This window comes from Giraffa tippelskirchi, chromosome 4 (genome assembly GCF_054371585.1).
Source record: "Giraffa tippelskirchi isolate mGirTip1 chromosome 4, T2T-mGirTip1v1.2.pri, whole genome shotgun sequence".
In the NCBI taxonomy this organism is placed as follows: domain Eukaryota; kingdom Metazoa; phylum Chordata; class Mammalia; order Artiodactyla; family Giraffidae; genus Giraffa; species Giraffa tippelskirchi.
The window spans coordinates 2,508,466-2,530,917 of record NC_137278.1 but is presented as its reverse complement, the minus strand read 5'-3'; the positions used below and the strand labels follow the sequence as shown (position 1 = coordinate 2,530,917).

Genomic DNA, 22,452 nt, shown 5'->3' with positions numbered 1-22,452 from the left:
TCAGGCCCAGGCCCCGCATGCAGGGGTCTAGCATGTTGGCAGCAGGGCCCCTGGGCCATGAGGAGGGTCAAAGGATAAAGCTGAGGGGGAGCAAAGGCGGGAACCAGCACCAGCCCCCGCTGGGCGTTCTGAGGCCACTCAGGATTGCCACGAGTCCCTGAGCTCTGGGAGCAGCCGGCAGGCCGCCTGGAAGGCCGTCCAGCGCCCCTGGAGGGAAGTGGACAGGCCCCTGCCTACCCGACTCTCCCGCTGGCCCCTGTCCAGCAGCCTGGGCAGGCTCTTAGGGCCCATGCAGGTCCCTGGCCCCTGCACCCAGCAAGGACGTTTGCACCGATCCACCGGCTCCTGGCCTCTGGTCTCTGCATCTGGCAAGGATGAGGTGCCAGCTTGCTCAATTCCTTGACGCCTCACACTCACGGGGCTGGCACGGGACCCGCTGCTCTCCAGCTGTCAGGAGTGGTGGCAATGGCATTTGGCAAAGGAGAGGCTCTAGGGTGAGACTTGACTGCACCCAGCCCCATGGCCGGGCTCAGGGATGCCCCACTGGCCACAGTGCCCGCTCCTCCCCACGGCCTCCCGGACGCCCTGCTCTCTCCTGCTCATGTAGCCAGGCGAGGACCCTGGGAGTTCGGGTCCCAGGGCTTCTGCTGGGCAGGCCCTCTCCAAGCTCACACTGCGTGACCCCAGGCCAAATGGCTCAGCACTCGCCTGTCCCATCACGGATGTGGGCAGGATGTGCTGGCTGCCCTAGGCAAGCACTTCATTCCATGGCATGGGGGTGAGCTGAACACTTGGGCCCGTTCAGGCCAGATGGCACTTCAATGGGGTCCGGGGGGGTCCTTGGCAGGCAGAAGCTCCCCTGGGGTGTCCCCAGACTGAGGCAGAGCAGCGGAGCACAGGGGCTGCCCCAAACCCCTTTGCAGACGGGGTGGAGGAAGCTCAGCTAGGCCAACACCGCCCGGGGCACACGGCAGGTCACGCCCACCCCAGGACCTTTTCACGTGACAAGCTTGCTGTCCACGTACTCAAGTATGACCCTAGAGCCTCTCCTTTGCCAAATGCCGTTGCTATTACTCCTAACAGCTGGAGGGCAGTGGGTCCCATGCCAGCTCTGTGAGTATGAGGCGTCTAGGAATTGAGCAAGCTGGCACCTCATCCTTGCCAGATGCAGAGACCAGAGGCCAGGAGCCGGCGGACCGGTGCAAACGTCCTTGCTGGGTGCAGGGGCCAGGGACCTGCATGGGCCCTAACAGCCTGCTCAGGCTCCTGGACAGGGGCCAGCGGGAGAGTCGGGTAGGCAGGGGCCTGTCCACTTCCCTCCAGAGGGCACATCGTTGCCCTGGGTCCCTGCAGGAGGCTCAGAGCTCCCAGGATGGCTGGCCGCACACAGGCTGAGTCTGAGGGCGGGGGGGCCCCTTCTCCTGTGTCCTGCTAACAGCCACGCTCAGCCCAGCCTGTGCAGAGCTCCAGGCGGTGCTCAGAGCCATGTGCTCATTCTGCCCAGAAAAACCTTCCAAAGTTAAGGAAGCAGAGCGTTTAGGGACTAGGGTGAGAAAGCACCGGCCCGAGGTCACTGGCTCTGAGGGGCTAGGGCGATATGGTCCAGCCCGAAGCAATGGGGAAGCTTGCTGGGGCTCAGACCTTCCCAGGCTGCCCTTTGGGGTGAAGTGGGTGAGTCGGGGGGCGGCCCATGACGGCCTCTCTCACGTCGGTGGCCAGTGCTATTTCCGGAGGGTTATTTCTCCCCAGCAGAGGGGCAAACACAGGCAGGGAAGGGAGCGTGAACACTTCTGTTTCTGGGCTCAGCCCCAGAGGGAGGAGGTGGAGTGGAACTTGGGCCGGACCGCCCCTCGGCCCAAGTCACCCTCCAGGGACGGCTGTGGAATGGACGTGTGCACAGGCCTCGTCTGGGGGTCTGGGGCCAAACCACAGGGCTCAGGAAGCAGGCCTACTCCCCTCCTTCCCTCTTCTGGTTCCACAGGGTCCTCTCGGGGTCCCCAGGCCCTATGGGCAGGGGGACTGCAGGCATTACTGTGCCCGAGGGTTGAGAAAGACAGGCCCCTGCCTCCCACGCTGCGGTCTGACGAGGGTCCAGCTATCTCTCCAAAGATCACCCGAAACATAAACGTCTTCCCGTGGCTTTGACTTTATTAGCCTGACCTGTTTCAGCCCAGTCCACAGAGGGCACTGCGTGGTATGGCACCTCCAAAACCAACCCCAGGCCCCCAGGACTTTCTGCACCCCAGTCACCACACGGCTTCCTGCCCGTGTCCCCTCTGGCCCCCTCCCTAGGTGCTGCCTGGGTCCCGGGGCCGGGCACCGGTGTCTGCAGGGAGGATTGGGATGGGGACATGGGGGTCACCCCATTTCAGTCCCCGGTCGAGGGCCACCCCCGGGGACTGGAAGAGCGGGAGACGAGGCCCAGAGCTGGGTCAGACAGCAAGGACAGAGGCCACCCGGGCAGGAGGGTCGCGCTAGGTCCTCACCCAGCGGCACCCCTTCGTCTCTGATATGGTGAGCAAGGGGCCCTGGGGGAAACCAGGGCAGGAGGGCACAGTGCGGGGGGCCCAGTTGAGACCCTCCCAGCCCTGCTCCTGGCGCTGATTTCAGGGCTGGAAACTCTCTGGGGGCTTCCCCGTGTGAAGACCCGAGAGGTCAAGGCAAGCAGAGCTCGCTTTCTGGATCCACCCCTCCTTCCTGGGACCTGGGAACAGACCATCCTGCCAACCCTGACCTCAGGGTCGGTGCCAGTCTGGCACACCTGCTCTCCGCCTTCACTATTGTGCCCAAGGCAGACAGGACCAATCAATCCCACACCGTCCCCCATGCCATACACATAGCACAACCCTCAGGGCTGCTCCGGGCAGCCTGCCCGTCAGGGACAGAACACTGGGTGATGCTCTTTGCCGCCCCGCTTTCACAGGGGCCTTCTCAAGGGTTTCCTAAGCTCCTTTTCTGAAGCTCTTCAGGGCTACAGGCATGCTCCCTGAGCCTAAGGCATGGCACGTGGCTTTTATGGGGGGTTGGCAAAGGACTCGAGACCCGCCTTCGGTCAGTGACCACAGAACAGGCCTCCTGGGTCCTCTTTCCATCCTCTCTGTCTGCATCTTTTGGGGGTCATGGCGGTAGCTCTTGACGAAGGGCAGGGGAGCCCACGTTCCAGCCAGGGTCGGGTCCTGGCGCCCCGGGCGGTGTGGACCCCTGGGAATCGGCGGCGTGGGAAGGGGCGGCAGGTCGCTGACCCCCAGACCATCTGAGGCCCTGCCCGTGGCCGTCAGTAGATCCCCTTCACCCTCTTGTTGTCGGGGTCGAAGGGAGACTTGAGGTGGGCCTGGGCAGCGTAGGTCACCCCCATCCTCTCCAGGGCATAGTCCCCACTCTTCACGAAGTCCAGGGAGACCTGGTGGCCACAGAGGAGGGGCCGCGGTCACTCGGTGCCTGTGGGAGCCGGGCTCACACAGCCTGCCTCCCGGGACGGGGCCGCCGTCTCGCCTTCTCTCTCGCCTGAGTCCAGGAACTGCCCTGAGCCCTGAGCAGGTGGACTCCATGTCCCCGGGCCCCTGAGCTGGACCTGAGCCCCCGGGGTCCGGCCGAGCTGAGGTCTGGCCCCAGGCAGAACCTCTCCCGCTGGGCAGCAAGCCCCGCCCCGTAACCACTGGTCCCTGGGAGGGCGGGTGACCGGTGTGGGACTTCTGGGGTGTATAAATGATGGTTTGGGCAGAATGCTTAGACTTTCTGCACACAGAACAGCTGCCCCTTTGGTCTCATCGCTTAGCCCCCCCAAATGAGCCTGTGCACGAGTTTCTGTGTGCACGTGTGCCCGTACGTGTGCTCACATGTGGGTATACCTGTGTGTACACCGATATGTGTGCACACAACCATTTGCATGCACACAGGATCTCCAGCTCCAGGGACCAGAGCCGGTGAGCCCTGCCCAGAGCCCCTTTCTGACCGCGAGAAGCCTGGAGCTTCCGAAGTCAGATTCTGTCAGAAAGAAAATACAGCAACAGCCGCCGGCTATGCCCGGGGAAGACAGGGCTGTGTCAGTCAGTGCCCTCACTGGTTGGTCCCCCAGGCCCAGCCCACTCAGGGAGGGAGGCAGGGGTGCAGGGGAGACGCCCAGAGGGAACAGGGGCTCCCCGTGGGTGGTGGTGCGGGGGGCGGGGGCTAGGGGGACTCACCGGCCCGCCGCTGGGGTCTCGGATGTAGCCGTAGGCCAGGGTCTTATTGATGGTGAATCCAAAGTCGGCCCTCCGGACGTGGCCCACCACCTGGCCGTTCCTCCAGATGGCCTCCAGCCCAAACATGGGCACCTTCCTGAAAGAAGCAATAGATGGCTGGGACCCCAGAGCCCCCGGAGGGGGAACTCCTGCACTTCGCCAGGGTAAGAAAGGACAGAGCCCGCCAGACCACGGGCCCCACTCCCCAGGGCTCATCTGCTATGAGCCTGCATGCCCCTCACCAGGCCCCTGAGGATGCCGCGGCTCAGGCTCAGAGGAAATAAATGGACGGAAAACATCAAAACCAGGACCTGACTTTCCTGTCTCTGGAGGCAGGGCCCATGGATTTGGAACTGTCACACAACTTGTTTTAATCTGATGGCTCTCCTTTTTTGACAGTGTGGTGCATCATTTATTAAAAGTATTTTTCTGTGTTACACATAAAATATGAATGTTTGCCATAAAATTTTTGAAAATTTAAAATAGGTAGTGGGGAGAGGATTAAACTGCAATCACAGAAATGCCAGAGCCAGAGCATTTGGTGTAAACCTTGGCAGGCGTGCCCTCTCCTGCCCAGGGTCCTCAGGCCCGCAGGCACTGGGCCGGGTACTGTGGACGCGGTGCCCACAGGGCAGCAGCACCGCCTGGCCCGACGGGTCCCGGGGTGGATGCCAAGGACTGCGCCCAGTGGGGTGTGGGGCACGGCTGGGCTGGTTGCGGTGACCGGAAGTGGGGGAGCCTTGCCCTGAGCCAGAGTCTGGACAGGGTCTGGGGTTTCTCCCGGTTCAGAGGCCAGGGGTGACAAGGTGTGGGCCCCACGGGTGCAGAGGACGAGGGTGGGATGGCGGCAAGCTTTGCAAACGCATCCTGTCTCCTTTGGCCCTGTCCTACAGGGGTGCCTTGTCCACGGGAGGAGACACCCTCAGAGGGGTCCCCTGCCCCGCCCAGGGCCCCAGGGCAGAGCTGCAGCCTGGCTGTGTCCCTCCTCAGCCAGGACCGGCCAGGCCACGTCCCCAGGCGGGCTCTGCATCCCAGTGGGGAACCCTGGGGAGGAGCGAGCGGGCGGTGGCCACCGCTGTCCGAGGCAGTGGGCGCTTTCTGGAGGGCCAGCGGCAGGAGGGCTCGGCGGTCCCCTGATTTGTCTGCACCCCAAACCAGAGCTGAGTGCTCCCAGATGGGCAGCCCCACGGGGTCCCAGGGAGAAGCTAGGAAATGACAAGCCCAGCTCCCCTCACTCTGCGCCCCCAGCCCTGGCAGTCTCGATGCTTCCTTTGAAGGCACCGAATCTGGGAGAAAGGGCACCGCTGGCGTCAGGTTGGCCCCAAACCAACCCAGAGACGCCCGCCGACCTGGGAACGGCTGCTACCCAGCTCCACATCACACCTTCCACGTCCTCCAACAGCAGCACCAGGGACCCAGGGACCATGCGGGCTCAGCTCCCAGCACATAAGGGCGACGTGCACAGAGGTGCCCGGGGAGGTGGGGGGTGGGGGAGAGGCGGGGGGGCGGGGGGTGGAAGGAGGCACGGGGGGGGAGAGGCGGGGGGGGAGAGGCAGGGGGCGGGGGGGTGGGGGAGAGGCGGGGGGAGAGGCGGGGGGGGAGAGGCAGGGGGCGGGGGGTGGGGGAGAGGCGGGGGGAGAGGCAGGGGGCGGGGGGTGGGGGAGAGGCGGGGGGGCGGGGGGTGGAAGGAGGCGGGGGGGTGGGGGGTGGAAGGAGGCACGGGGGGGAAGGCGGGGGGGGGAGAGGCAGGGGGCGGGGGGTGGGGGAGAGGCAGGGGGTGGAAGGAGGCGGGGGGGTGGAAGGAGGCGAGGGAGGTGGGGGAGAGGCAGGGGGCGGGGGGTGGGGGAGAGGCGGGGGGTGGAAGGAGGCGGGGGGGTGGAAGGAGGCGAGGGGGGGAGGCGGGGGGGAGAGGCAGGGGGCGGGGGGTGGGGGAGAGGCAGGGGGCAGGGGGTGGGGGAGAGGGGGGGGTGGAAGGAGGCGGGGGGGTGGAAGGAGGCGAGGGGGGTGGGGGAGAGGCAGGGGGCGGGGGGTGGGGGAGAGGGGGGGTGGGGGGTGGGGGAGAGGCAGGGGGCAGGGGGTGGAAGGAGGCGGGGGGGGTGGAAGGAGGCGGGGGGGGGTGGAAGGAGGCGGGGGGGGCTGGGGGAGAGGCGGGGGGCAGGGGGTGGGGGAGAAGAGATCGGGCCCCCCGTGGGGCTTCCTTCCAGCCCCGCCCTGGGCCTGGGCCAGAAGCGCTCTGCCCCTGGGCCCCTGTGGTCTCCATCTGTTGGTGAGGCTGGTGGCCGCAGCCTGGCTCTTCCCTCTGCGGGGCCCCTCCCGGGCTGTGGGGAGGCTCTAACCAGGACACAGGGGGTGATGGCAGTGCTGCTACGGGCAGCCAGATCGGGGGGCCTCGGCTGGAGCCTCGTGCAAAGCCCGCGGGCCACAGGGCCGTCCCCTTTCAGAACACGTGTTCGGAGGGACTTCCTAGCCATCCAGTGGTTAGGACTCACTGTTTCACTGCCAAGGGCACAAGTTCAGTCCCTAGGTGAGGAACTAAGATCCTGCAAGCTGCGTGGTGCGGCCAAAATAAATATAAAGTGAAACGAAACCTGTGTTTGCCGAGGGCTGCCCTGTCTGCTCCCTACTGACCGCCACCAGCCCGCGCCCTGTTTGCCCCCTGCCTAGCCCTGGTGGGATCTGAGTTGCAGCCCCCAGCTTCAGAGTCGGGCCCGCTGTGGACCCAGCCCTGCCCCGCGGGTTCCAGCCTCCTCCCTGTCGGGGACTGCGGTGCACGCTCCGGGAGAGGGTGCCTGGCCTGTGGGGAAAGAAGGAGCCCAGAAGCACCATCCCATGTGTCTGCATGGCCACTCCCCGCTCCCGGTGGCCCCAGGCCCGGGGGTACTCACTCGTCCACGGTGAAACCCAGCAGGCGCCGGCGGAGGCCCTCGGCCCGCTGCTTCTCCAGGGCCTCACGCCCCAGGAAGGGGACGGAGGACCTGAGCTTGCAGGTGAAGGCCAAGCCCGCCTCCAGGGGGCTGTCATCAGCCCGGAGGTCGGCGTGCCAGTGCCGGTAGCCTGGAGAGGGGGAGGCCACGGGGTCACTGTCCAGTGGGGGCAGGGACTTCAGGAGACACCCAGGGAGGCCCGCCCCCGGTCACTCCCTCAGCCTAGACCCTCCAAGACCCGGGCTTTCTGGGGGCTGGGAGCATCCTCAGTCACAGGAGGCGCCCTGGCTGAGCCCCGGAGTCAGACCACCCCCAGCAGCATCACTGCGCATCTGTGCCAACAGGCTGGAGGCCCTGAGGAGGGGGCACCGTGGAGGGTCCCCCTCCTGCTCTGATGGTCTTCAGCTCTCTCTGGGAATCTCAGCGCTGAATCCAAATCTGGCTCTGGGCCCCCTCCCCCTGGGAGACACCTGCCCCCGCCCCCTCCCCCCAAGAGTGCTGGTGTCAGAGATCCCAGCACCGTCCCAAGGCCCGCGTGGAGGACCTGGTACAAGGGCAGTGAAGGGGCTTTGGGGAAACAGTCTGTGTGGGGGCACGGGGCAGCACAGGATGGCAGGAAGGGGGCATAGGGACATAAGGGGGCTGGTTAACAGCCTCCAGCGACTGTGGCTCCCCTCCTGCGGTCCAGGCCCTGCACACACCTTTCTCGATGCTCAGGGAATCGATGGCCCGGTAGCCGGCATTGACGAGGCCGTGCTTGGCCCCCGCGGTCATCAGGGCCTGGTACACGGGCAGGCAGGACAGCCTTGGGATGTGCAGCTCCCAGCCCAGCTCCCCCACGAAGGACAGCCTCATGGCCCGGACCTGGGGGCAAGTCACAGCTCAGACACGGGCCAGGCTCAGACCGGGGTCGAGGCCCAGCTGCCACTGATGAGTGGACACTTCCTACCATCACCACTAATAGCCGGACCTGGGCCCAGGCCACAGGCCACCAAGAAATGTGGCCTGCCGGCGATAGTCCTCAGGAGTGCTCTGGAAATCTTTGAAAGGAAGAGGTGTTGTCGTTGGGAGTGGAAGTGGACCCGTGGCTCCCAGGCCACAGCTCGTCCCCTAAATGACTGTAGGAGTGTCCTGAGGCCTTGATAGCCAGTGACCGCAAACCCGGAGGCAGAGGACCACGGAAGTGAGCTCTCTGCCAGGTCTAGGGCCCAAAGTCCAAAACCACGGTGCGGTCAGGGCCGTGCTTCCTTTGGAGGCTCTCCTTTGGGCCTTCCTGCCCCTCCCGTCTCCTGGTGGTCCAGGCTCTGCTGTCGCGGATGTGTCGCCCTGGCCTGGCTCCGTCTCCTCCGCGTCTGTGTCTCCCTGTCTCCCATCAGGACACTCGGTGCTGGGCGGAGCCCCCACTTACTAGGGTGCTCTCATCCCAGGATCCTCACCATCATCGAACCAGCAAAGCCCCTGATTCCAAGGTCCCGTTCCCAGCCCAGGCGTGATGCCTCTTTAGGGGGACCACCGTTCAATCACTGCGGTGACCTTGGGCAAGACTCTTGGCCTCTCTTTGGCCTCTAAATGGGGTCGGGAGCCTGGCTTGTCTGTCTTAGGAAGCCCTGAGGGGGTGTCCTCGAGGAAGGATGGGGAGTCAGCCACACAACTCGAGTGGCGGTGGCTGCGCTTAGCGCATTCAGGAGCAGTGGGAGGGGGTGGCCGGGCGTCAGGCGGGTGTCCTGGTCGCCCCCCCACCCCAGTGGACCTCGGTCAAGAGCTAGCGTCTGAAGGCAGACACAGCCTCTGCCCCCCAGGCGTTGGGTCTTAGAAGGACACAGCCAGACGCCCAAGCCAGCTCCAGGGCAGGCAGGCCCTGGGTAGGCCTGGGCAATGGGAAGGACCCTGAGGAGGGGACAGGCCAAGCCGGGATCTTGAGTGGGGTTTGCTGTCGCGGACGGGCCTTCCGGAGAAGCGGAAGAGCGGGTACAAAGGCGCAGGGCTGGAGCAGGTGTGAGCGCTGTCGGGCGGGGACGGGAGAGAAGGCTGGCAAGTGGGGCCGGAAGGGGCTTGTCAACTGGCTGCCAACCCTGGACTGTAACCGCAGTGCCCAGGGCTGGGTTCACAGGCAGGGAAGGGACCGTGGGCCCCAGACCCCACGGAAGGGACAGTGCTGTTCACGGAGCTTCCCCGGGCCTGCTCTTTGTAGACATCATGGCAAAACCTTTCCAGGGGATGAAGCGGGAACAGGGGCTCCGGAGACAGCCCGCCCGGCCCGCGCACACATCTGCCGTGGGGACAGCTGGTCTCTGGGCGAGCGTGTCCCTCACCCTGTGTCCCGCACCAGCAGCCACACGGAGGCCACAAGCAGGATGGGGTAGGGGGGTGTGCACCTGGCCCAGCAGCCTGGCTTTTCCTGCCCGGCTGGTTGGTGGCAGGTGGCTTGCACACCCAGCACCTGCTGGCTGCTTCCGGCCTGTGGGCAAATCCTTGAACGCCCAGTGTCCCCGCGTGCGGAGCCGAGCACAGCCCTATCCAGGTCACAGAAGGGACAGGGAGGCCGCAGCAGGCCACAGCGCTTCCGGAGGTAGAGGACCTGATCCCATCACTGTTCCGAGCCCGAGGGGCTGCCCGGGACAGCTCCCGCAGCGATAAGGTCAGCGGATGGAGAGCTGACCGGCTCTCCCGAATGACTTGAAATCACAGCCGCCAGGGAGAGGGGGGGTGCTGGATTCGGAAAGCTTTTGAAATGCACACATTTGCTCTGAGCTGCCATTTGCCCGGGGTCTCTCAAAAAACTCAGAATTGACACAGAAAACGTACTGTTGACGTTTCCCTGCTCCCCTGGTGCAAGCCGTGGGCCCCTGACAAAGACTGCCTTGTCAACGGGGTTCTAATTTTAGACAGACCACGGAGAAGCTTGGGGCTCAAAGCCAATCTCATTCTGAACGGAAAAAAATCATTTTTAAAGCTCACCCATTAACGGCCCCAGGACTGCGGGTCTTGTCAGACACACTCCCTTCTCCACTTAAGTCAGGCTATTGAGTGAATTCAGGGGTGGGATGGGGCGACCTGGCTCCTTCACCAGCTCCCAGGAATCCAAAGAGGCTGGGAAGCTGGCCGGTGTGCTCTCCATTACAGCCCTGAGGGCAAGCCCGGCACACAGGGGGCTGAATAAATACTTGCCAGACGGAGCGGGGAGACAGGTGCAGAGGGACAAAGCTCTGTTGTCTGGCAAAGTGAGGGGAAGGGCTTGGGGATTCCTAGTGACTTTCTAAGTTGCCAGCATCACTGGTTCTCGAGACATCTTGCACTTTTCTCCACTGAAGCTGTGGATTTAGGCGAGCCCTGGGGTCTTCTGCAAGGGCGCACAGACTGAAGGGACAGGCCGAGGATGAGTGCGTCTGGAACAGGGGCTCAGGGTCAGCCTGACCCGCGGTCGGCCTCCCCCAGCCTCAGTGCCCACATCTGAGAAACGGGGGTGAGCAGCAAGCTCACGGAAGGCCGGTGCCTGGTGCCGCCATCTGCCAGTCAGCATCAGCTTGGATCAGCTTTAAAGGCGAGCCCCAAACTGAGGCAAACCCTCTGCAAAATAGCCCCACCCTGCTCTGGGAACCATGGACAGTGGACGGGGCCACAGAGATGTAGAAGGTCATTAGGAAAGGCCTTAAACTAGGTTTTGTTTAAACCCTTTTATGACCCCCAGGACTCCCCTGATACTGTTAGAACCAACAAACCAAGTCAGCAAGGTTGCAGGATAGAAAATCAACACACAAGAATCAGCTGCATTTCTATGCTCTAATATTAGACCATCTGAAAAGGCAATTAGAAAAAATTCCATTTACAGCCACACCAAAAAGAATAAAACACTTAGGAATAAACCTAACCATGGAGGTGAACATCTTGCACGCTGAGAACTACAAAACACTGCCGAAAGACATGAAAGATACAAGTGGAAAGACATCGCTCTTGTTTGTGGATTGAAAGACTGAACATCACCAAGATACTAACATTACCCAAAGTGATCTACAGATTCAATACAGTCTCTATCAAAATCCCAGTGGCTTTTTTTTTTTTTTTTTGCAGAAATAAAAAATTTCACCCTAACAGTTACATGGGTGACCTCGAATAGCCAAACAATCTTGGAAAAGAACAAGGCAGAAGACTCATTTCTCATTTCAAAACTTATTACAAAGCCGCCACAATCAAAACAGTGTGCTACTGGTGTAAAATCAGACAAATGGAATAGAAAAGAGAGCGCAGAAATAAACCCTCATGTAAATATCTAGTGACCTTTAACAGGGGATCCAAGACCATTGGGACTTCCCCGGTCGCTCAGTGGTAAAGAGTCTGCCTGCTAACGCAGGAAACGGAGGTTCAGTCCCCTAGTGGGGAAGATCCCCTGGAGGAAGAAATGGCAACCCACTCCACTGTTCTGGCCTGGGAAGATCCCACGGATATTGGAGCCTGGCAGGCTACAGTCTATGGGGCCACAAAGAGTTGCCATGACTGTTCCATGGGAAAGGACAGTGATTGGCAAACTGAACCTTCTCTTACACCATCTACACCACACACACACAGTAACTCAAACCGAATGAGAGCCCAAGTGTGAGGCCACAGCCTGTGAAACGCCTGGAAGACAGCACAGAGGGAAGCGTCGTGACTCCGGACTTGGCAATGACTTCCCAGATATGATGCCAGAGGCAAAGGCAGCAAAGAGCAAAAAGAGCTAAATGGGACTCCAGCAAATGCAAAAACTTCTGTGTGTCAAAGGATGCAACCAACAGTGAAAAGTCAACCTACAGAATGGGAAAAAACATTCAAAAGTCATGTATTTGATAGGGGGTTAACATCCAGAATATATAAAGAACACCTACAATTCAACAAAAACAAAACAATCCGATTAAGAAATGAATTAAGAACTTGAATAGACATTTTACCAAAGATCTACAAATGGCCCACAAGCATATGAAAAGATGGTCAATGTCACTAAACATTAGACAAACGTCAATCAAAACCGCAATGAGATATGACTTCTAAGCCATTAGCATTCCAAAGAAAACAGAAAATAATCAGTGTTGGCAGGAATATGAAGGAATTGGAACCCTTGGGCGCAGTTGGGGGAATGCAAAATGGTGCAACTGTTAGGAAAAACAATATGCTGATTCCTCGAAAAACTAAAAATAGAACTACCATATGTCCAGCAATCCCACGTCTGGGCGTATATGCAAAAGAACTGAAGGGTGGAACAAGGAGCTGGTCTGGTCTTGTATCTCCCAGGCAGCAAGCACTCTGCTGTCAGCAGACAATAAGCAGCCGGAGCAGGCCCTTGTGCGAGGTCCTGCTGGGAGCAATGTCCTTCTCTGCTTGGCTCAGCTGGGTGACCACTCAGGAATCACCAGGGCTCGGCCGGGGCCCATCTTTCCAGTGGCCGGCATGGTTCTGCTAGGTGACCCACAGAGGAAGGAGCCGCTTCTAAAGCTAGCAGGAGCCCCCTGCAAGGCTCAGACTCCTGGGCTGTGGAACGGAGACCCGATGGGACCCCTCGGTGAAAAGGGACCACGCTGGGGGTGGGGAGGCAGACCCGCCAAGCCCCAAACATCTGCATGAGCAGCACCGCAGCTGTGTGGTTCTTCTCTAGGCTGAATTTGCTCAGAGACCCTCTCCTCATTGGAAGGACTGAGGTCGAAGCTGAAGCTCCGGTACTTCAGCCACTTGATGCAAAGAGCCGACTCACTGGAAAAGACCCCGAGGCTGGAAAAGATTGAAGGCCAAAGGAGAAGAGGGTGGCAGAGGCTGAGATGATTCGATAGCATCACGGACTCAATGGACATGAACTTGAGCAAACTCCGGGAGTTGGTGATGGACAGGGGAGCCTGGCGTGCTGCAGTCCATGGAGCCGCAAAGAGTCGGACACGACTGAGCGACTGAACGACAATAACAGCCTCTCCTTTAGGAAGAGTCTGCGTTTCAGACCCCCCCACCCAGGACCTGCGAGGCCCTAGAGGGCATTATGCAGGATGCTACGGGCCCCCACTGGTGAGAGAGGATTCTCCCCTCTGCCCGTCACCTGTTTCATTCTGGGTGGCAACTGAGATGGTCAGCGAGGCACGGTGAGGGAGAGCTCTCCCCATACGGACGGAGCTGTGTCTGCATCAGCCTTGGCTGCAGCAGGCTTAAAGCTTATCTGCCTTGTAAGGACAAGGTTGGAATCTGGAACACCAGTATGAGATGCTTCTGAGCCCCCAGCCCCGGGGCTCTGCAGACTGTGGGTGGTCAGTAACGTCTGTCATTCCACACGGGGTCACCTGCCCCAGACAAAGGTGGCAAACCCAGCAAGATGAAGTTTCTAGCCATGCTTTCCACAAACACCTGTGTTCCAGCATCCCCGGGGGCCCCCGCATCACCCCAGGATCTGGATCCTTCTCAGTCCTCCACAGGGTGCTGCCCGGCCATCTCAGTGTTCACACCTGACACAGGGCAGTGAGGGCCAGCCGCCCCCAGAGCTGGCGTCATGGTGGCTGAGAGCGTGGGCTTGGGTGTCACGTACCTACTAGGTTTAAATCTGAGTCACAGATGTCTCATCCCCGTTGACTGACATCCCTCTGAGTCTGCTTCTGCAAATCCTGGGTGGGAATAGGGTTCACAGAGCCTTGGGAGCAGTCAACAAAACTGTCAGCCCAGGGCCCTTGGCTGCCTGGCAAGGCGGGTGCCGCTGGCACGTGCATTTTACAAATGAGGAAGCTGGAGCTCAGGGAGGTCAGGCCACCTGCCCAAGGCCCCGTGATGTCCTGGAAGATGCTTGACAATCAGCTCTCAGGTGGCAGGGGGGTTGTTTTGCAGCGTTTACCCCTTTCTGCGGGGTGAACAGTCCTACCACGGTTGATTTCAAGCTGCCAGTGGTTTAACCACCACCTGCCAATTTTCCTCCAGCTTTAGCCATCAGCTCTCACGAGCTGGAAGGAGCACTTTCCAGCACGCTCAGAGGACTCACAGCCAGTAAGTCAGAGCAGGCACTCCACACCGTAAGCTCTCCACACTCCCGCCCTAGCCTCGACTGACTCACTGGATTATTCTGGGGACAGAAAATACACTCAGGTTTCAGCAAGATGGATTTGGGGGCTTCCTGAAATTCCTGCCAGCTCTCCATGGGGATGACGGGAATGGGGGGTGCTGGTGCTGGGTCCCCATCCTGGCTAGGATCAAAGGTCACATGGGTGCCCCGGGCAAGACAGTCCACGTGGCTCCCATGGGATGGGTGCTCTGGCCACGGGTGACATCAGAACCAGCCTGGAGTCACCTCTCTGGGCAGACACCACAAGAGGGCTTGAGCAGATGTGTCCATAGACGCAGGCTCAGCCAGTATGTCCAACTGTCTCAAATCACACTAGCTCATGGAGGTTTTACATGTTTCCGGGGAGTTTGGTTGTGTAACAGCACCCCTGACTCACCAGGCACATCATCCAAACTTAGTCATCCCTTTAAATAAATGAGGCTCCTAGGGGCCCCCAAAGCAAGGGACAGACAGGGATCTGAGCACATGCAGCCCTCTGCAGGAGCCTGGGGCCCCAACCCCACGGAATAGTGGGGAATTGAGCTGGCGGTAAGGCTTAAAGGATCTTCATTTTTCAAATCCTCTGAACAACCCAAGACACTCTTGACTCCAAAAACATCCTTCTGTGTCAATGTGCAATCTCTCCCTGCAGTATGGTCCAGAGGGCTAGTGTGCAGGCATGCTGGTAGTTCTGGTGAGGGTGGTTCTGGTGATGGCAGAGGTGATGGTAATGACGGTGGTAAAGATAATGGTGATGGTAGTGGTGAGCGAGGATAATGGTGGCGGTGGTGATGGTGGCGATGGTGGTGATGGTGGTGAAGGTGGTGATGGTGGTGAAGGTGGTTCTGGTGATAGCGGAGGTGATGGTAATGATGGTGGTAAAGATAATGGTGATGGTAGTGGTTAGTGAGGATAATGGTGGTGGTGGTGGTGATAGTGGTGAAGGTGGTAAAGGTGGTGGTGATGGTGGTGATGGTGATGATGGTGGTGATGGTGGTGGTGATGGTGGTGATGGTGATGGTGGTGAAGGTGGTGATGAAGGTGATGATGGTGGTGATGGTGGTGGTGATGGTGATGGTGGTGGTGAAGGTGGTGAAGGTGGTGATGATGGTGGTGATGGTGGTGGTGGTGAAGGTGGTGATGATGGTGGTGAAGGTGGTGATGGTGGTGATGATGGTAGTGATGTTGGTGATTGTGGTGATGATGGTGGTGATGGTGGTGGTGAAGGTGGTGATGGTGGTGGTGAAGGTGGTGAAGGTAGTGATGTTGGTGGTAAAGGTGGTGATGGTAGTGATGATGGTGGTAATGGTGGTGGTGAAGGTGAAGGTGGTGAAGGTGGTGATGGTGGTGGTGATGGTGGTGGTGAAGGTGGTGATGATGGTGGTGATGGTGGTAGTGAAGGTGGTGGTGAAGGTGATGGTGGTGAAGGTGGTGGTGAAGGTGGTCATGTTGGTGATGGTGGTGGTGGTGGTGAAGGTGGTGGCGGTGGTGATGGTGGTGAAGGTGGTGATGAAGGTGATGATGGTGGTGATGGTGGTGGTGAAGGTGGTGATGGTGGTGAAGGTGGTTCTGGTGATAGCGGAGGTGATGGTAATGATGGTGGTAAAGATAATGGTGATGGTAGTGGTTAGTGAGGATAATGGTGGTGGTGGTGGTGGTGAAGGTGGTAAAGGTGGTGGTGATGGTGGTGGTGAAGGTGATGGTGGTGATGGTGATGGTGGTGGTGATGAAGGTGATGGTGGTGATGGTGATGGTGGTGAAGGTGGTGATGATGGTGGTGAAGGTGGTGAAGGTGGTGATGGTGGTGGTGATGGTTGTGGTGAAGGTGGTGAAGGTGGTGATGATGGTGGTGATGGTGGTAGTGAAGGTGGTGGTGGTGGTGATGGTGGTGGTGAAGGTGGTGGTGAAGGTGGTGATGTTGGTGATGGTGGTGGTGAAGGTGGTAACGGTGATGGTGGTGATGATGGTGAAGGTGGTGGGGGTGATGGTGGTGGTGATGGTGATGATGGTGAAGGTGGTGATGGTGGTGGTGATGGTGATGGTGGTGGTGAAGGTGGTGATGATGGTGGTGAAGGTGGTGGTGAAGGTGGTGATGTTGGTGATGGTGGTGGTGAAGGTGGTGATGATGGTGGTGATGGTGGTAGTGAAGGTGGTGGTGGTGGTGATGGTGGTGGTGAAGGTGGTGGTGAAGGTGATGATGTTGGTGATGGTGGTGGTGGTGGTGAAGGTGGTAACGGTGATGGTGGTGATGATGGTGAAGGTGGTGATGGTGGTGGTGAAGGTGATGGTGGTGGTAGGGTATAATGACTGGAAACCAATTTTCCAAGAATAATAATAAGTAAAAGGTGTGGTACTTCCCTGGTGGTCCAGTAGTTAAAAATCTGCTTGCCAACTAAGGGGACACGGGTTCATTCCCTGTCCAGGAGGATTCCACATGCCGCAGAAACAGCCTGTGAGCCACAACTGCTGAGCCCGTGCACCTTAAAGCCCGTGCTCCTCAGCACTAGGAGACACTGCAGTGACGGTGTCCGGCAACCAGAGAGGCGCCCCTGCACATCGCAACTAGAGAAAGCCTGCACACAGCAACGAAGACCCAGCACAGACAATAAATAAATAGATACATCTTTTAAAAAAAATGTGTGATGCTCAAACCACACTTCACACACTTGGCCATCTCTGAGGATCAGAAGGTAAACAGTATGGGGCACCTACAGACAGGCAGAGAAAGGACAAGGTTCTGCCCTGAGGAACTTCCAGAATCTCTGAAGCACACTCTTGGGGTGCCTCCAAACCACCAACTTCATTCCAGCCACACCCTGTCCTTACACTTCAACAGCAAGAAGCTGTCACTGTCCCCATGAGATAGCCCTGCATAGTGGCCTTGGCGTCTTTCTCAACTACACACACCCCCACCTCTCCAGGGCCATGGTCAATTTGCACAATGCAACTTTTTAGGCACCAGCTAAAACCCGATCGGCAAACCCAGGCTCCATGAAGGTACAGGTCTCCCGCCTCTGTACCAGGCGTTGCAGGGGGAGAACAGTCCACCCTGGACTAGTGGAATCCGAACAGTGAGACACACACAGTCAGGAAAAGAAATGCAATTTCCTTTTGACCCGAAATTAATTTTCAGAAGAAAATTGCTTTATCACGTGGCCTCAAGATGAGCTTCTAGCCCAGCACCTGCTGCTTTCCAGACGGGCCCCGTCCTCGGCTGAGGCTCGGGGACACCGTGTCTTCCTGGAGAACCAGGCTGAGAGCAGATCTCCACTGGAAACCTTGCTGGCCTTGAGGACATCTGGTCAGCTGGCAGCCGCGGGGACAGCTCCCGCCCCGTTCCTCCGACAGGAATGCGAGGATCTTGGAAGCCTGAGGCCGGTCCAAGCATCTCAGAGTTACTGCAAAACAACGGTGCTGCTCTGCTTAGGACATGGCGTGACTGGTGGCACCGCTCAGCCCCGGCCGCCCACCCACACGGTTGCCGTGAGGGGGCGTCTTCACGGCAGCGCGGGGTCCCGCTCACCCTCCTTGGGCGCGATCTGTGGTTCTGGACTCTGACCCTCGTCGTCCCACACATCCCTGTGACCCGGAGGTCTGGCCGATAACTCAGACGCACACATTCCTCTCCCGCAGCTGGTTGGCTGGCGACCAATTATCTCCCATAAAGACTTGGCCCTGAACTCCAGCCCCAGCATCTCAACATTGATGGAACTGGTGTCAACACATGTTGATATTATTTAGGAGAACATGAAATTCCCCCTGGATCCAGAGCACTCAGGCCGTCTGGACAGACTTATAGGACGGCTCAGAAATGCTGACGGCCGTTGTCTAGACTCTGTGTGACAGATGGGGAAACCGATCCCAGAAAGGGGGGTCCCAGGGGTAGAACCCGAAGCCAGGCCTGCTGGCCCCAAGCTCTGCTGGGCCCTGATGGGACTGTTCCCCCGGACCCCCAGATCCCGGGCCGGCCCAGCTCCCACCTCCCCATCTGCCTGTGAGGCTGCCTCAGGCGGGGCTGGGGCAATGGCCAGCCCAGCTCCCGCGGCCTGAGTCTTGCTGGCAGCCCCTCTTGCAAGCCGGTGGATGGGGAGGCCTTCACGCCGCCCGCTGGGACCATCTGGGAACTTGTGGCCCTGGCCACTGCGAGGCCATAACATCGACACCGCGGAGCCAGAGCACCACCAGAGGGGCCCCAGGGGGAGGCGCAGTCGCCAAGGCAAGACTGGAATCCCCCCCGTACACGTGCCCCTGGGACCCCCTCACTCGAGGTCGGCTCACGGTAGGGGCTGCAGCCTCTCTCCGCACAGGCCTTGGGCCAGTGCAGGCTGGGCTGGGGCTGTAGCATCCTTCCCGCCCCCAAGCCCAGCCAGGCTGTGAGCCTGAACGAGCCCCCAGCGTGGTGGGCTCCCAGGCAACATGCCCAGAACTAACTCCGGGGAGGCTGCGGCTCAGCACTGGGAGAGACCCTGCAGTTTAGAAGGGAATGCCAGAATTTAGCTGGGCACCTACGCCTGCCGAGTGTGAGCTGGTGAGCTGGGCCACGCTTGGAGAGCGTCTCTCTGGTCTTCCCCAAAGGGGAGGCAGAAAATACCACAGGACGACTGCCTGGCCCGGAAGGCTGCGGCCGTGGATTCTGATTCTGGGTCCTGGTTCTGAGGAACGTGTCCAAGGTCAATAATCAAAGTCATAACAGGCCCGCCGTCACGGGGAGCCCGTCACAGAGCAACTCCAAGGAGAAGAAGTGGGCCCACCCCGTGCCCCGCGTGCGGCGTTGGAGTGGGTACAGCATTTCAGTCTCAGGCGCTATTTCAAGGAACAAGAAAACTGTCCCAGCAATGTCCTAAGAGAAGCCAAGTGCATGAACTGTGTACAGTTTGTGGGATGACCCTGCTTCTGTTTCAGGATTTACAGGCAGAGATGAGGGACAGAAGGCAGAAGGGGATGCTCTGTTCACGCTTTCTCTCTGGTGGACCTGGCGGGGCTTCTGTTAACTTGTTCATGTCTTACAAATGTTCCCGGTGTTTACAGGGAAACACTGACGCCCATCACCTCTTCAGCCAGACCCTGTGGCCGGCAAGAAAGGGCAGGCTCAGCGAGGTCAAAGGTCACACCCAAAGGGGTCACGCCAGGATGAGGTCTGCACCCAGGCCCTGCGCAGCAGCTGGAAACAGGGGTGAGCACTGAGGTGCCTGCGACAGAGCCGGTGAGCCAGCAACAGGGGGGCAGCGGAAAGAAGCGGCCTGCGGACTTCCTGCGCCCACTTCTGCCCCCGAGCACCCTGCGGCCCCTACCTCGTGCCTGTCGTCCCGGGCCGGGCTTCACCCTGCAGTCTGGCCTCTGCTTCTACTGGCCCAGCCCGGCTCCCAGGCCCCAGAGGCCAAGGTGCAGCCAGACAGCCCTGGGCCAAGCCTGAGGAGGCAGCCAGGCCCCGGGGTGGGTGGGGGAAGCAGCTGGAGCCCATTGTCCTAGCCCAAGCCCCAGTGCCTCCCCGCGGTGGCCCTCAGCTGGAGGGGCGGCCTTCCCACCTGCTCCTCTTCCACACACAGGCTGAGCCCCGCCAGCTGCCCCCCGCCCCACATCACAAGTCAGAACCCCTACTCTCGACTGGGGGGCACTGCACAGACACCCACCCGGGGGGCCGAGAGGGCCCGAGCTGTCCTCAGGGCAGGCCAGTGGCCACCGTGGCCTGGGGTGGAGCTGTGCTGTGCTCTCAAGGCGCACACCCTCTCTGGTCCTGGCAGGCAGCGCTGCACCAAGGAGGCAGGAAGCGAGCTAGACGGAGACAGCCCCGCTTCCTGCCCCCGGCGCGGCCTCTAAGAGCGCAGGCAGAGCAGAGCCGCCTTTATCTGCCTCCTCCTGGCAGCCTCCGTGCTGACGTCAGCGAGACACTGTTTACTCGCTAACAGGACCCAGACTGCGTGACCTCCCGCCCCTCTGCAGGCCAGGATCTGGAACCTTCCTCGGCACCTCACCGCAAACCCCCAGATGAACACGAGGAGAGTAAAAGTGGGGGTGCCCTCAAATCCGGCTGTCTGTCCACCCCTTTCCCTCCTTACGGCCTTGTCTGTGTTATTGACACATAGTCATGCGGTTTTTTATGTTCCATTAGCCGGGGGGGGGGGGGGGCGGGGGTGTGTGTGCCCTGGGCAGCCATCCGACTTCTCCGAGCTCAGGTTGGGGAAGCACCTGTTCTGGGGGTAACATTTCCTGCATCAGGAGCTGCTGGAAGACCTCGTTTAATGCACGTGGGCGTGACCACCGCCAGGGTGACTGCACACCTGCTACAGGGCAGTCATGGAGCAGCGGCCCCCTGACCCGTGGGGGTCCTGCCCTAGGAACGTGCGGTCACATCTGGGGTGCTTCTGGTGTCCAGGGGATGCAGGCCAGGCCTGCTGCTCCACACGCTGCAAAGCCCCCCGCCCCAAATATCTGCTCCACAACGTCGTTGATCGTGCAGGGCTCAGAAGCCCTGATAGAACGTTCCAAGCTGCCGGGAGGATGAAGCCGGAGCCGTGTGAGCCCTTGGCCAACAGCAGCTGACGTTACTTTGACCGCCTGCTCCTCTCCTCGGCCCCAAGAAGTCAGAGTGGAAATCGTGACCCTTATTTTCCAAACAGGAAACCAAAGTCCAGGAGCAGGACGTGCTGACCAGAGCCGGCCCCGGGCCCCGGCCCCAGGGTCTCCGAGGGTGGCGGGTCCACTGGAGCCGTCCACAGTCTCAGAAGCCTCTGGCCCCAGGACCCGACTTTCTGAGCTGGGAGATGGGCAAGGGTGCTGCCCATGGGCCTGGCAGGGCACCCCGAACAGTCCCTGCCCCCTCCCACGGTGCTGGGGGAGGGGAGACAGTCCAGAAGGACCAGCTGTCTCCTCAGGACACACAGGCCTCAGGAGCAGCAGAAATGACCGCTGTCCCCAGCCCCGAGCCCCGCAAGGAGGCGCAGGAAACGCGCTGACCCAGGAGGGTGTGCCCCACGCCTGAGGAGCCGACATGGTGGGGAGCCGCACAGGCAGCGGGGCCAAGGCAGAAGCTTGGGACCCCCTGTGTGTGCCAGGCACCGACTTGGACCCCTGCTCCTCCTCTGCGGCCCTAACAGCCAGTGGGCATGACTGTCTGGACCCCCACTTTACTGCAGGGAGCTCCAGAACCTTCCCCAAGGGCATGAGACTCCCACACCCCGGGTTTGTGCCTGGGCGGCACGCTCCTGCTGCCACCCACAGCCCGGGGGCCCGTGGCCAGCTGCTACCTACCAGGTGCCCGGCGGCTCTCACCAGCTTGTGGGTGGAGAAGGGGAAGGCGTCATCGCTCAGGTCTGCCTCCAGCACCTCCTGGAGAATGGCCCGGCTGTGAACAAGAACAAGGCTGCTAAGTCAGTGGGTCAACAAACACCTACCAAGCCCTCCTGGGTGCGCGCCCTGGGCTGGGAAGGCTCTGAGGGCACCACGGTGGGCAGGCTGAGGTCCTGTCCTCACGGGGCAGACCGACAACAAACATGCTCTTAATAAAAGCACACCGAGACAGAGATGCACAAAAATCCAGCCATACGAGAAAGGCGCCTTCAGGACTTCCCTGGCTGGCCAGCGGCTAAGACTCAGTACTTCCGCTGCAGGGGGCGTGGGTTTGATCCCCGGGTTGGGGAGCTAAGATCTCAAACACCAGGCGCCGCGGCCAAAAAATTTTTCAAATTAAAAAAAAATAAAAAAGGTAACTTCGTCAGAAACAGTGACAGGGACAGCCAAGCCCTGGCTCTCCTTTCTCAGATGGGGAACCCAGGCCTGGGGCAGCTGTCTAACCAGTTAATGCCCCACCTGCCAAAACTCCCCAAGGGCAGGGGCCTCTCTCCTCGCCCCTCTGCCCAGCTGTGCCCGGAAGAGTCTGACCCTCATGCTTGATGGTTGGCCTGAGACCTCCCGGTGTCCGTGGAAGCCCTCCCTCCCTGCCGGCCTGAGTTCACTCTTGCGCCCTGCATGTTGCCTCCAGGCGCCCCGGCCCCTGTTTAATCTTCCATCATCCTTCAGGTCTTGGCTCATCTGTCATCTCCTACGAGAAGCCCTCCCTGATTCCCTGAGTCTGGCTCAGGTCCCCCCTCAATGCCCCTGGTCTGAGCCTGTGGCCCTGATACGTCTCCTGCCAGGGCACCTCTCATGGTTGTGAACTTGCCCCACTGAACCAGGAGCCCCATGCCGACAGGGCCCCCTCTGCCGACGTGCCTAGCACAGAGAGGGCACTTGCTAAATGGGTCTGGTTGAAGGTGGGCTGGCTTTGCACTGCTGG

The 22,452-nt window shown here is 60.3% G+C and overlaps 1 protein-coding gene across 5 annotated transcripts in view; it reads right to left on the bottom strand.

The window, feature by feature from the left end:
* Nucleotides 1–2,130: 2,130 nt before the first annotated feature.
* Nucleotides 2,131–22,452, bottom strand: part of SARDH (sarcosine dehydrogenase) — a 62,672-nt gene continuing 42,350 nt past the window's right edge. For 3 of the 5 annotated variants that reach the window (XM_081595893.1, XM_081595895.1, XM_081595896.1), the window contains 5 exons: nucleotides 21,429–21,522; nucleotides 7,846–8,008; nucleotides 7,106–7,274; nucleotides 4,182–4,317; nucleotides 2,131–3,400 (listed from right to left, as the gene is read on the bottom strand). In XM_081595893.1, the coding sequence (XP_081452019.1) occupies nucleotides 3,275–3,400; nucleotides 4,182–4,317; nucleotides 7,106–7,274; nucleotides 7,846–8,008; nucleotides 21,429–21,522 (688 nt within the window). In that variant the 3' untranslated portion in view covers nucleotides 2,131–3,274. The remainder of the gene's footprint in view (nucleotides 3,401–4,181; nucleotides 4,318–7,105; nucleotides 7,275–7,845; nucleotides 8,009–21,428; nucleotides 21,523–22,452) is intronic. The other 2 variants (XM_081595894.1, XM_081595897.1) reach the window with 1 other exon arrangement.